Source organism: Entelurus aequoreus, linkage group LG10 (assembly GCF_033978785.1).
Source record: "Entelurus aequoreus isolate RoL-2023_Sb linkage group LG10, RoL_Eaeq_v1.1, whole genome shotgun sequence".
Taxonomy (NCBI): domain Eukaryota; kingdom Metazoa; phylum Chordata; class Actinopteri; order Syngnathiformes; family Syngnathidae; genus Entelurus; species Entelurus aequoreus.
The window spans coordinates 10,374,949-10,388,497 of NC_084740.1; the positions used below are offsets into that span (position 1 = coordinate 10,374,949).

The 13,549-nt window shown below is 40.6% G+C and overlaps 2 protein-coding genes across 10 annotated transcripts in view; one reads left to right on the forward strand and one right to left on the reverse strand.

The window, feature by feature from the left end:
• The window catches only part of LOC133658228 (P2X purinoceptor 5-like), a 14,310-nt gene extending 11,276 nt beyond the window's left edge, over nucleotides 1-3,034 (reverse strand). Inside the window, exons 1-3 of one of the 2 annotated variants that reach the window (XM_062060019.1) lie at nucleotides 2,670-3,034; nucleotides 682-832; nucleotides 524-595 (exon numbers count right to left, since the gene is read on the reverse strand). In XM_062060019.1, the coding sequence (XP_061916003.1) occupies nucleotides 524-595; nucleotides 682-832; nucleotides 2,670-2,806 (360 nt within the window). In that variant the 5' untranslated portion in view covers nucleotides 2,807-3,034. The remainder of the gene's footprint in view (nucleotides 1-523; nucleotides 596-681; nucleotides 833-2,669) is intronic. The other variant, XM_062060018.1, reaches the window with a different exon arrangement.
• The window catches only part of LOC133658229 (myb-related protein A-like), a 71,245-nt gene extending 59,563 nt beyond the window's left edge, over nucleotides 1-11,682 (forward strand). The window contains exons 1-5 of one of the 8 annotated variants that reach the window (XR_009827423.1): nucleotides 3,574-3,630; nucleotides 4,047-4,074; nucleotides 10,090-10,291; nucleotides 10,367-10,423; nucleotides 10,609-11,682. Coding sequence is in view for 4 of the 8 variants with exons in the window: in XM_062060022.1 (XP_061916006.1) it covers nucleotides 10,367-10,423; nucleotides 10,635-10,898 (321 nt within the window). In the remaining 4 variants the exon portion in view is untranslated. Of the gene's footprint in view, nucleotides 1-3,545; nucleotides 3,631-4,025; nucleotides 4,075-9,474; nucleotides 10,292-10,366; nucleotides 10,424-10,608 lie in introns of those variants that run through there. The other 7 variants (XR_009827422.1, XM_062060021.1, XM_062060023.1 and 4 more) reach the window with 7 other exon arrangements.
• The last annotated feature ends 1,867 nt before the right edge of the window (nucleotides 11,683-13,549 follow it).

Sequence of the window (13,549 nt, forward strand, 5' to 3'; positions counted from 1 at the left end):
CCATTAAATTGTAAGTTAATGATTATTTTTCAAAAAAGGTTTCTCAATTGAAACATTAAATATCTTGTCTTTGCAGTCTATTCAATTGAATATAAGTTGAAAAGGATTTGCAAATCATTGTATTCTGTTTTTATTTATGATTTACACCACGTGCCAACTTCACTGATTTTGGGTGTTGTACACTGGAACTGATTATTTTAAATGATATTTCCTATGAGACATTTTCTGGGAAAAATATGCTTAAAAAGTCAAACATCCTGTGAGTTGTCACCAAATATTAGCTCAGTGAATATGTTAAAGACATACGTGTTTTTTTTATTTGCTTTGCTTTGGATTGACATCATTCTAAGGATAAATGTAAAGATAACCATAGGAGACATCAAACCTGTGCTGCTCAGCACAATACGAAACAAGATGGAAGATAAAAGTCAACCAGTATAGTAAAATGGATTTGATAGACTGATGCTTACAATACATACAAAAACAACATTGCTGCATTATACTGCTTATGCATTATACTCACCTCAGCACAGTATCCTAGCTTCTGATTGGGCGTCTCAAAGAAATTGGTTACAACAAATAGAGCGTCTTCACCCTGCATGCAAACAACAAAAAGTATATGAGGTATGTTTAACCCTGACGCTCATGTTAGCGCCGCTCTGGGAGTGTGTCGGTTTTCACCTGTGGTGGGATGACGTAGTCCTCCGGCCCCCACACCAACACACCTGACTCTGTGGTGTTGGTCACTGAGACGCCCTTCAGTTTCGTGATGACCGAGCTCTGGATGGCCTCGTCTGTCTCCTGGTAGCCTTTCTTGCGTAAAAAAACCCACCTGGAAGGAATCATTTGCATTTTAATCCTCATCTAATGGCAAGCGTCAACATTAATTTACTAGCGTCATTCAAGATAGACTTTTTTAATCCCGTAAAGTAGAGATGTCCGATAATATCGGGCTGCCGATATTATCGGCCAATAAATGCTTTAAAATGTAATATGGGAAATTATCGATATCGGTTTCAAAAAGCAAAATGTATGACTTTTTAAAACGCCGCTGTACGTAGTGGTACACGGACGTAGGGAGAAGTACAGAGCGCCAATAAACCTTAAAGGCACTGCCTTTGCATAAATGCTTTAAAATGTAATATCAAAAATTATCGGTATCTGTTTCAAAATGATCGGTATCGGTTTCAAAAAGTAAAATGTATGACTTTTTAAACGCCGCTGTGTGCACGGACGTAGGGATAAGTACAGACCGCCAATTAACCTTAAAGGCACTTCCTTTGCGTGCCGGCCCAATCACATAATATCTACGGCTTTTCACGCACACAAGTGAATGCAATTCATACTTGGTCAACAGCCATACAGGTCACACTGAGGGTGGGCGTATAAACAACTTTAACACTGTTACAAATATGCGCCACACTGTGAACCCACACCAAACAAGAATGACAAACACATTTCGGGAGAACATCTGCACCGTAACACGACATAAACACAACAGAACAAATACCCAGAACCCCTTGCAGCACTAACTCTTCCGGGACGCTACAATATACACCCCCTACTACCCACTCCACCTCAACCCGCCCCCCCCAACCCCGCCCACCTCAACCTCCTCATGCTCTCTCAGGGAGAGCATGTCCCAAATTCCAAGCTGCTGTTTTGAGGCATGTTAAAAAAAATAATGCACTTTGTGACTTCAATAATAAATATGGCATGTTGGCATTTCTTTCCATAACTTGAGTTGATTTATTTTGGAAAATCTTGTTATATTGTTTAATGCATCCAGCGGGGCATCACAACAAAATTAGGCATAATAATGTGTTAATTCCACGACTGTATATATCGGTATCGGTTGATATCGGAATCGGTAATTAAGAGTTGGACAATATAAGAATATCGGATATCGGCAAAAAAGACATTATCGGACATCTCTATACCGTAAAGTAAATTATGTCAACTGCATATTCAAACAAACACGTATACATTTAAGCACTACATATGCAAACTATAGTACATGAAAACAAAAAAAAAGGCAAAAAAGAAAAAAAAATGCACAAGCAGCATTAGGAATGATTTAAAAAGTTACATATGAGAGTGTAAAAGGTATACATTCATAGTATAGATTAAATATGGTACAATCAATGGAATACTATTGCTAATGCTACAAATACATAAATATAGGCACTGTATTAGATAAGATTAGTCAATAAAATTATTTTTTAATTATTTGGACTGTAAGTGCATAATAGTTTTGATTCAAAAGTTTGGATGCTTGTCATTTATTGGCATGAAATATTGTCTCCAAATATTTGCTTGGTACCGTTAGTCTACCAACTTAATTGCAATTTAATTTTTCTTGTTTGTCTTTTATTGTCCACCATCTTAAATTGTGATTTTCAATATTGTTTACGGTTTTCTTGGCTCCATTTTTTCTTGTTGCCTTGTAGTTAAGATTTCAAAACAATAATGGTGGTGAAATCAATTGTACATCGAATTGTGATACTTCTTTAAACTTCTATACACTGGCACTTTAAAAAAAAATAAAGACACTACCTCACACTCCCAGTTAAGTTTTGTGTATTGTCGATTCAAATAAACTAGACTTTATCGATTCAAGCGATAGTGGACAGACGCATTGAATAAAAGTTCAAAGAGGTCTCACTTACCCTATCAGATAACCGATGATAGATAACTGGATGAGTCTGTACAAAATTCCAACTTTTTTGTTTTTGGCCACTATGAATTTTGGTGTCCTGTAGTCAAAAACGGAGTCAAGTCGTCCTTTCCAACAACTCGCGGCCATCCTGCCTGCTTCAGTGCTTGTCCTTTAAGTGCCTGTGGATGTCATCACGTCACGTCGTCCACTCGCCTGGGAGTGTCCACGGCAGAAGTCGAAACTGCCCCTCTCTCATTTGGCCTCCAGGAGGCTGACAGGCATTCTAAATAACTCCTGCGGCCATTTTCATCCTCCACCTGTCCTGTTTTACTCCCGATAAACATGGTGACGTCCCAAGCCGGCAAAGAAACAAACTAGCACATAAGCTAATTCACCTTATGTGACATGCATCCAGACACTGTTTACCACCTGTTTTGGACTTGTGAAAGCACTCGATCACTACGGCAGGGCATCTGTCGCGTCATCCTGGACGATCATGACAAATGTGTGCTTTGTTTTAAAGATGTGCTATTTGGATTTACACTGTATGAAAACAAATTTGAAAATGAATTTAACCTTTGCAACCTCATTATACTATTGGCTAAGTTTTATATTCATAAGTGTAAGTTTCTCAATAACCGACCTGTTTTTTGTGCCTTTTAAAAAAGATTTAGAACTCTACATTAAAACACTCTCTACCTCTAACAACCAAAAAGCTGTGAAAACGATGATGCTGTTGACACCCACATTTTTGTGTTGATTTATTTATTTTATTTTGTGGTTTGAATTCGTTTTTGGAGCTGTCATTCCACATTTATCAGTATCCACATCGGTCAGTAGGGGGCAGTAGGGCGTTTCTTCCCAATTGAATGCTATTACCTGCAGACCGGAAGCTACTTGTCATTCTGATGAGAGCGACCAGTCTGTGAATAACTGAAACGTTCTGTGTGCTTTTTCCTCCTGTTTAACAGGTTAGTTTTGGTGAATCAACTCACTGAATGATATCTATGTGATCTTTATAAATTTAAGTACACATTCTGATGGTGGAGCCTAACTCTAAAGTGTTTGCGAGTTGTAGTTAGTATTTGTGAATGAATCCAGTGCACAGCTGCAGTAATCAATACAAAATGGCGACGTGAGTGCGCAATGTTCATATAGGTACTTAAACTCCCAATATAGAGCTCCCGTTTTCTTATTTATTTTATCATGTATTTTTGTATAATGTGTGTGTTCTGAAAAATGTTTTACATGATGAGGTGGCGACTAGTCCAGGGTGTACCCTGCCTTCCGCCTGAATGCAGCTGAGATAGGTTCCACTCTATTATTTTCCGTTACATACCTTTTTGTTTCCCTGGGGGGTCATTTGGCGTCGCACCTGTGTGAGCAGCTTCAGTGAGCACTGACGCTCGGAGCTGGTAAGTCATGTTTAAGTCTCTCCCTTTATTTTTTTATAAGCTTTTTGGTTGTCGCTCTTAAAGTATTTTATAAGAATGCACACTGTCTTGTGACGTGCTGTTAAACATGCGGGTTAAATTCCAGAACTTTCTGTTTGTTAAATTGTTGTAAAAACCGGACTTGTATGTGTGGATTAGCTTAAGGCTAGCGGCAGTTATTACAGGGTTTCCTGGTCTCGTGTCCGCTGCGTGTCTATGTTGACATCTTGTGTGCCGCTGTGGCATTAATATGAGTGTGCATTATTTCTTACTTTATTCTGTAGTGGAGAGAAATCCTGTGTACTGCATACTTGCCAACCTTGAGACCTCCGAATTCGGGAGATGCGGGCAGGGTTGAGGTGGGGTGCTGGAGGGGATAGCGGGGTGGGGGGGTGTATATATTTTCAAGTATTTCTTATATATATATATATATATATATATATATACTGTACGTGTTCAATGGAGAAGTCTGATCTACAAAATGTGCAGGCAGCATACCCCTTCCCCTTCGAGCTGTCGTGGATGATAGATAGATGGATAGTACTTTATGAACTGAAATTATTTTTTCCAATCATTTTGGAACTTGCAAGCGTACTTCTTCTTACTCGTCGTCGCCTTGTCTCTTCTTCGTTCTTCTTGCTTCGTCTCTGTTATGTTTTTGGACATTACTACTTGCCGTAGTTTTGAAGCAATGCATGATGGGAATCCGGATGTTGTGTGTCAGTGTATTAACGTGCCGGCTGTAATAAACACACGCTGAGAAATAGCTCCGTGCCTGCCTACTTTATGGGTCATAGATAAACCTATGGATAATGGAGACATATATAATAGTCTTCTTTTCAGGTGAGGGAGGACGCTAAAGGCAGTGCCTTTAAGGCACGCCCCCAATATTGTTGTCCGGGTGGAAATCTGGAGAAATTCGAAAGAATGGTTGCCCCGGGAGATTTTCGGGAGGGGCACTGAAATTCGGGAATCTCTCGGGAAAATCGGGAGGGTTGGCAAGTATGAGTGTACTGTGGACTGTGTGTGACGCCCTGTTCTTTTTGTTTCTATCAAAAAAAGATATGTCTGTTATGAGTTTTTTGGCATAGTTTATTGTAGAAAAATATAAAATGAGTTGATGTGAGTGGGGAAAAATTAGGTAAATTGCTGTACATATTCATCAATCTTTATTGCAGACCTTAAGATCCATTTAAACATATAAAAACAGAATACAATACATTAAAAACAAAACAATAAAACATACATTAAAAATAAAACATAAAAATAAATAAAAACATAAAACCCAAATGTCCGTTTCTGACATACAAACATGTGTGCCAATGATTCCACAGTCCAGATGAGTACTTAACAGAACTGTGGCCAGAGTTCGTTAACACAGAGATTATGTCATTTTCAGACTCAGATACCCTACACATAAACTTATACATAATGTTGCGTAGCAACGCTGAAAAAGTGGGCACCCCAACACTAACAAACATCTGGCTTGCACTGGATCTTCTTGGAATTCCCAGGAGAAGCCTCATACAGTCATTATAAGCAACCTGCAGTTTCTGTATGCTTTTCTGCTTATACTTTACCCACAGGGGGGCAGTATACAGAGGAGTGCAATAGGCTCTGAATAAGTTTATCTTTACATCATATGTACAATAATAACATTTCTTTCTCAGCATGTTGACTTGGGCATACAGCATACGCCGCTGTCTGTATAGGTCATCATCATCACCCAATAGATCAGTAATGATGTGCCCCAGATACTTAGTTTTATCACACACACTCAGCACCTGTCCTGACAGATAGAATGAAGGAAAAGAGAGGTCCTTGTCCTCTCTTGTTCTACATATCATGATGACACTCTTTTTGGCATTATATTTCACATCATATTTTAAACCATAATCTGTACATATATTCAGCAGCTGTTGGAAGCCAGCACAGCTAGGAGACAGGACGGCTAAATCATCCGCATACATAAAATGATTGACCACAGTATTGCCATGTACACATCCGGTTCTACATGTATTGAGCTGTACAGATAGGTCATTCATATACAGATTGAAGAGGGCAGGGGAGAGAATTCCCCCCTGGCGTACCTCGTTCCCAACCTTAAATGTTGCTGAGCATTTACCGCCCCATCTGATCTGCATGCTCTGATTAGCATACCAATATGACAGAATTCTGATGATACTATCAGGCACGCCCCTCTCTTTCAGTTTTAAAAACAGTTTCTGATGGTTGACTCTATCAAAGGCTTTCGATGCGTCAATATAGCCAACTAAAACTGAGGAGTTCTTACCTTTATACATATCAATCACTTCTTTCAATGCATAGATACAAAGGTCAGTACCATGCTTAGTTTTAAAACCAAACTGATTGTCAGCAGTGGTAAGAAAAACGCTTAAGCGGTCTAATAAAATTCTCTCTATAACTTTAGAAATTATGCTTGCAAGTGCAATAGGCCTGTAATTCTCCATGCTTCCCACCTTACCTGCCTTGTCCTTGATGACCGGCACCAGAGTGACAGCCATCATGGAGTCAGGCAGCAGCCCGTGTGACATCAGGCCTGTAAAACAGATGGAAAGCAGGACCGCTACTCTGGGGCTTGCATGTTTCGGGTGTTCTGCAGTTATATGATCAGGGCCACTGGCTTTATTATCAGCTAGCTGGGATATTGCCTGCAGCACCTCACTTACAGTGACTCCAACAGCCTCACTGTTGTGGATGCTGCCTATAACAAAGGGCTCACTTTTAACACAATTAAAAAGTGCAGAATAGTGCCGCCTCCATTCTTCTGCTTCGTCTCCTTGTTGTGTGCGCAGTTGTGCACTCTACTCTCTAAAAGCCGTAGATGTTATGACGTCATTGGGCAGGCAAGCTGTTTATATTGTGGGAAAGCGGACGTGAGAACAGGCTGTCCCCACTCAGGTCCGCATTGAGCTGGAGGGGGCGTGGCCTCCAGCTCCGGCTGAATTCCGGGAGTTTGTCGGGAGAAAATTTCTGCCGGGAGGTTATCGGGAGAGGCGCTGAATACCAGGAGTCTCCCGGTAAAACCAGGAGGGTTGGCAAGTATGACATATGGTACAATACAATCGGCAAGATGGGATGGAGCTAGACCGTGTAGTATTTTATACGTAAGTAGTAAAACCTTAAAGTCACATCTTAAGTGCACAGGAAGCCAGTGCAGGTGAGCCAGTATAGGCGTAATATGATCCAACTTTCTTGTTCTTGTCAAAAGTCTAGCAGCCGCATTTTGTACCAACTGTAATCTCTTAATGCTAGACATAGGGACACCTGAAAATAATACGTTACGGTAATCGAGACGTAACGAACGCATGAATAATGATCTCAGCGTCGCTAGTGGACAAAATGGAACGAATTTTAGCGACATTACGGAGATGAAAGAAGGCCGTTTTAGTAACACTCTTGACGTGTGACTCAAACGAGAAAGTTGGGTCGAAGATAATACCCAGATTCTTCTTATTATTATTTTATTTATTATTATTATTTCCACATGTAAGCATAAATAATTGAATTCATGAGCTTCAGTGAGCACTGACACTCGGAGCTGTGGAGAGAAATCCTGTGTACTGTGGACTGTGTGTAACGCTCTGTTCTTTTGTGCAACATATATCTGTTCCAAATTGTTCAAGTATTTCCTTCTAAAGCCTTACCAAGTCAAAACAAAACAGGCTCATCATTGTTGTTTCTTAATTACATAGGTAAGAAGTTCAGAGAACACCAAAAGGTAGACTTCAATTTAATGGGATGACTGGACTTTTTCTGTGTTCTTGGTTGTAACATGTTCCTTCTCTCTGTGATACAGAGGTGTTAAGCAAGAGTAGTGGTATTTCAGTTGCAGGGCACCCACATCTCCACTGCTCAAAACAGTCAAAAACATAATTAAGATTGGGAGTACCTTCATTGAGCCTCATATTTAGTTGCATGCGGTCATGGCTTGTCGCAGCTCTGACTTTGGTTCTATATTTTCACACAGTAAACACGGTTGCACTTCAGTGCTAGTTCTTTGCATTCGAGTTTGTCTTTGCCAAACATTTTGCAACAACTTTGGTGGAACTATTTCGCCTCGGTGTACCTTCAATACTGCCTCCTTCATCCAATCTGGATGGGTCTAACCTGATGGGTAACTTGTTGATTGTCGGAAATTATGGTAGGTTATTGGCTATCACGGTATAGCCATCAGAACTACGCTCGCAACTCTGCTTTTGTATCTTTCTGAGATGGGCAACGCTTCCGCCAATCTGTTTGAGTAGTACAACTCAACAGATTATTACCGTCCGACCGTACATTATACATAAGCACATTGAGATATGGTGTACAACTACAGTGGGTGCAAACATCCAAGTGCCCTTCACCTATCCCGGTTGTTCATCCAGTGTCATTGAAGATCTGTACTCCTTCTAGATAATTGAAGCCTCTTTATTGCCAACTCAGCCAGGAAAACGTGGTTTCCATCCATTTCCTGTCTGTCTGCTATTAGTAAACTACAATGGTTTTGTAAAACAACTTGCGAGTACTGTAATGTAAAACCATTGTGTTTAATGTGTAAAAAACTGAAAAGATATATTAGAGTAGGGCTGGGCGATATGGCCATCAGTGTGTGAATGCGTATGTGTGAATGGGTGAATGTGTAAATAGTGTCAAAGCGCTTTGAGTTCCTTAGAAAGGTAGAAAAGCGCTATACAAGCACAACCCATTTACCATTTAATATCTCAATATTTTTAAGCCATGTCGCGATATATATCGCAATATTTTGCCTTAGCCTTGAATTAACACTTGAGGCATATAATCACAGCAGTATGATGATTCTATGAGTCTACATTAAAACATTCTTGTCCATACTGCATTAATATATGCTCATTTTAAACTTTCATGCACAGAGGGAAATCACAACTAAGTCAATTGACCAAAACTGTATTTTTAAACAGTTATTAAGCAGTGGCACAAACATTCATGTCATTTCAAAACAGAAAGGGCAAAATTGTCAAGAGACATTTTAAAACAAGCTATGAGTGCACTTTTGTGCATGATGTCACTAAGATGACATATCAAAACCACACTAAATTAAAGTGCACTTTTTGTACAAAACGCCTCTACAATAGTTTAAAACAAATAAAGTGCACTTTTGTGCACGTCACACAAGATATTTTAATAACTGCCAAATAAAAATGAGCTGCATAATAGGAAATCAAATCGCCATGTGGTAGGTTACTGTGGACGTTATCTCCTTCTCTTGTTGACTATTTTTTTCATACGGTGTTGATGTGGAAATGGTTGCCTCAGCATTTTGTTGGTGTGGCACCGAACGGAGATGTTGACATGCGGAGTAAGCACCCTTCATTCTCTAGCGTGTGACTTTTCAAATGATGCTACATATTAGCAGTATTGCTACTTTTTGTAGCAACGCTTTTGCCCCACACTTGACAAATTACGGTTGTCTGTTCGACATATTCCCACTTGAAGCCAAACCACCGCCAGACGATGGACCGCGTGCTGTTTTTCTTGGGAATTAATTCTTCCTTCATTTGTTACCAGATTCGCACCTTCTTTCTCTCGTATTACCACTCGCACCACAGCTAACGTTACCCATGCCGCTACCTCTCTGCTCTGCGAGGGCGTATACGTATGTAAGAAGGTGCGCTTGCTGTCTGTGAGAAGGAGAGACAAGAGTGAAAAAAGCCTGTAGTGTAATGCCTGCAGCTAAAAGCTACTGCGTGAGAACGTATACTCGAATATCACGATATAGTCATTTTCTATATCGCACAGAGACAAACCTGCGATATATCGAGTATATCGATATATCGCCCAGCCCTAGTTTCCATCCATTTCCTGTCTGTCTGCTATTAGTAAACTACATTGGTTTTGTAAAACTACTTGTGAGTACTGTAATGTAAAACCATTGTGTTTAATGTGTAAAAAACTGAAAAGATATGTCACAGTGAATGAAACAAGGAAAAAATGTAACAAGTTTTGTTGCACCAGGACGGACAACGCCATCAAAAGCCACTGGAACTCCACCATGAGGAGGAAAGTGGAGCACGAGGGCTACCTGCAAGATGGCTGCCCTAAGACTTTCACTTCCTCGTACAGCGGCAGGAAGAGGCGCCATTACTCGCCGTGCCCCCCGCCGACGGTGCAGCGTTGCGACCTTAGCCCACCGCCTCCTTTGGCGTAACCCAACACGGTCGGTCTTCTTTCTATGGTCTTCTATTAGCTCTCACTTGTTGCCTCAACTTATTGATGCTTGTCTGTGTCCTAGATGGCAGGATGTCCTTTTGATGGGCGCCCCCTGATGGACAGTTTTGATTTCATCCCTGTGAGTTTTCATTTTAGCGTTTATCCGTGTGATCTTTAACTCCACACTTGAAACCAAACCTGTTGTTTCCACCTAACATCCAATACCAGATTTGCCGGAGTACACATTTTGTAGCTAACTGTTTGTTTTGTCTCCACTCCTTGAACGATTGGCTCCTCATGTCCATTATCACGCGTGTCCTCAAGCATCCAAACGCCTCCTGTCCTCTCAAGGCTCAGAGCAGTACTCGGCCTGGTCCGACAAAGCGTCTGATGACACACTCAGCTTGGAGGAGCAGGTGGACAGCATCTTCTGGGCCAAAGCGCAGAACCGCAGAGGAGCTTCCTCCCAAATGTCCATGTCCCCCAGCAAGTTCTTGGCTGTGGAGGCCAGCACGGTGCTGTCCAGCGTGCACACCATTCCAAACTTGGCTGAGACCATAGAACTCATTCCTCTTCGTCATATTATCTTCATTAGATGGCGCACAATGGACTGAAGCCAGGTTGGACCTCTCGGAGATGACGCCGAGGCAAGACCAGCCTGCCTTTGCCCTGCTCCTTCAAGAGAGTTGCTTGGGACATGCGGCGTCTTCCTGCGCCAAGTCCTGCACTCCAGTTTCCGCCAAGATGTCCATAGCAACAAGGAGTTATTAGTTGAAATTGGTTTAATCCTTCCTACTATCATTTGTTTTCGACAATGCGTTAAAACACAACATAATCGGTCTTAATGTCATTCGCACAAACATGTGGTAGTCCGAAGAAGGCAATGAGAGAGGAGATAAACGCAAGACAACTCCTCAGTAAGGAAAGTAGTGATTGGAACTTGCCAGATGACGTCATTGCAATGGACGCTGTGGAAGTGATACAAAAGTAAATTTAAAACATGCTAATTATGATTAGAACACAAATTAACTATCTTCTCTTGATTCTTAGTTTGTGTTCTTTGAATTTAATAAAGCATTTTTTTGTATTGTTAAATGCTAATGTATCTACTCAAAGACTGGAGGGCTGTGAAATGCACCAATAAACTGAATCAATTGATTGGCTCATTAACAAACGAATTGGGATGTTGCAGTGATTTATTTTAGCGTGACATCAAAAATTACATCTCGCTTTTTAATAGGGTTGCACCGCACGATTTGAAGTGGCGACTTGTGCAACTGAAATAGGCTCCAGCACCCCCCGCGACCCCAAAAGGGACAAGCGGTAGAAAATGGATGGATGGCAGCTGGGCCCCTTTAAGTGAACGATGAGAACCGATTCACATTTGTGAGCCATTAGTTTGGGAGCCGTTCTTTATGCACATGCAGGTACAGCATAGGCATTGCCCATCTGACTGGCAACTGAAGTATTGGAACTAATATTTGTTTTATAGAAAAAAATATGTATATATAAATAATTTTTATATGAGTTTTTCTATTTACACAGTCTGAATGCTTATGTATATAGTATAATTTTTAAACAACACATTCAGAACATTCGTTCTCAGGACTGGACTGTGCACCTTACCTCCTTTTGCACTTTTTATTTTTCTTTCCTTCCTATGTTTTTGCATATTTGTAGATTGTCGCACTGATACTGGAGTTGCTTTTAATCTCATTGTACCTGTGTATAGTGACGATAAAAGGCATTCACTTTTCTGACATGTACAGTCATTCAAGCATATATACATCCACATACACATTTAAACGTCCTATTTTTTTTATTCCAGTTGTATTTATACTTTTTATATCCATCCATCCATCTTCTTCCGCTTATCCAAGGTCGGGTCGCGGGGGCAGCAGCCTAAGCAGGGAAGCCCAGACTTTTCTCTCCCAAGCCACTTGGTCCAGCTCTTCCCGGGGGATCCCGAGGCGTTCCCAGGCCAGCCGGGAGACATAGTCTACCCAATGTGTCCTGGGTCTTACCCGTGGCCTCCTACCGGTCGGATGTGCCCTGAACACCTCCCTAGGGAGGCGTTTGGGTGGCATCCTGACCAGATGCCCGAACCACCTCATCTGGCTCCTCTAGATGTGGAGGAGCAGCGGCTTTACTTTGAGCTCCTCCCGGATGACAGCTTCTCACCCTATCTCTAAGGGAGAGCCCCGCCACCCGGCAGAGGAAACTCATTTCGGCCGCTTGTACCCGTGATCTTGTCCTTTCGGTCATAACCCAAAGCTCATGACCATAGGTGAGGATGGGAACATAGATCGACCGGTAAATTGAGAGCTTTGCCTTCCGGCTCAACTCCTTCGTCACCACAACGGATCGATACAGCGTCCGCATTACTGAAGATGCCGCACCGATCCGCCTTTTTATATCAATAAGTACATTTTATTCTTACTTATTTGCATATATTTGTTCACTATTGTTAAATGCTTCTGTGCTACAACGTTTTTTTAGGTGAGGGAAAATTCTAAATAGTGATGTCATGTCAAAGCATGGTTATGTTTAACACCTTTCTTACGTCACGACTCTGGAGACCGATGAGCGTTGTCAGCAGGTTTATTGACATTCAAAAGGGTGAAACTAAAAAGACAAACAATACAGTCAATATATACATATGTTATGCAAATGTATTCATATATATGCTGTAATTAGGGCTGCAACAACTAATTGATTAAAATCGATTATTAAAATAGTTGCCGATTAATTTAGTCATCGATTCGTTGGATTTATGCTATTCGCATGCGCAGAGGTTTTTATTTTATTTTTTTTAAATAAACCTTTATTTATAAACTGCAACATTTACAAACAGCTGAGAAACAATCAAAATAAGTATGTGCCAGTATGCTGTTTTTTTTCTCCAATAAAATACTGGATAGGATAGAAATGTAGTTTGTCTCCTTTATCCGATTATTAATCGATTAATCGAAGTAATAATCGACAGATTAATCGATTATCAAATTAATCGTTAGTTGCAGCCCAGCTGTAATGCTACCTTACAAGGCATGAGAAGGGAAACTAAAGTGAATTTGTACTACGACGCCATCCTAGATGACATTGCAAATTATCGCTAATGAGCATGACAAAGAGCTCATTATACATCAAAAATCTTAAATTTAGCTCGAAATATTTTAGACAAAAACCAAGTTTCAAAGTTCAACTTATGATACATTATCTTTTAAACAAAAGATATATGCAGTATTTATTCGAAAAGAAACACCAT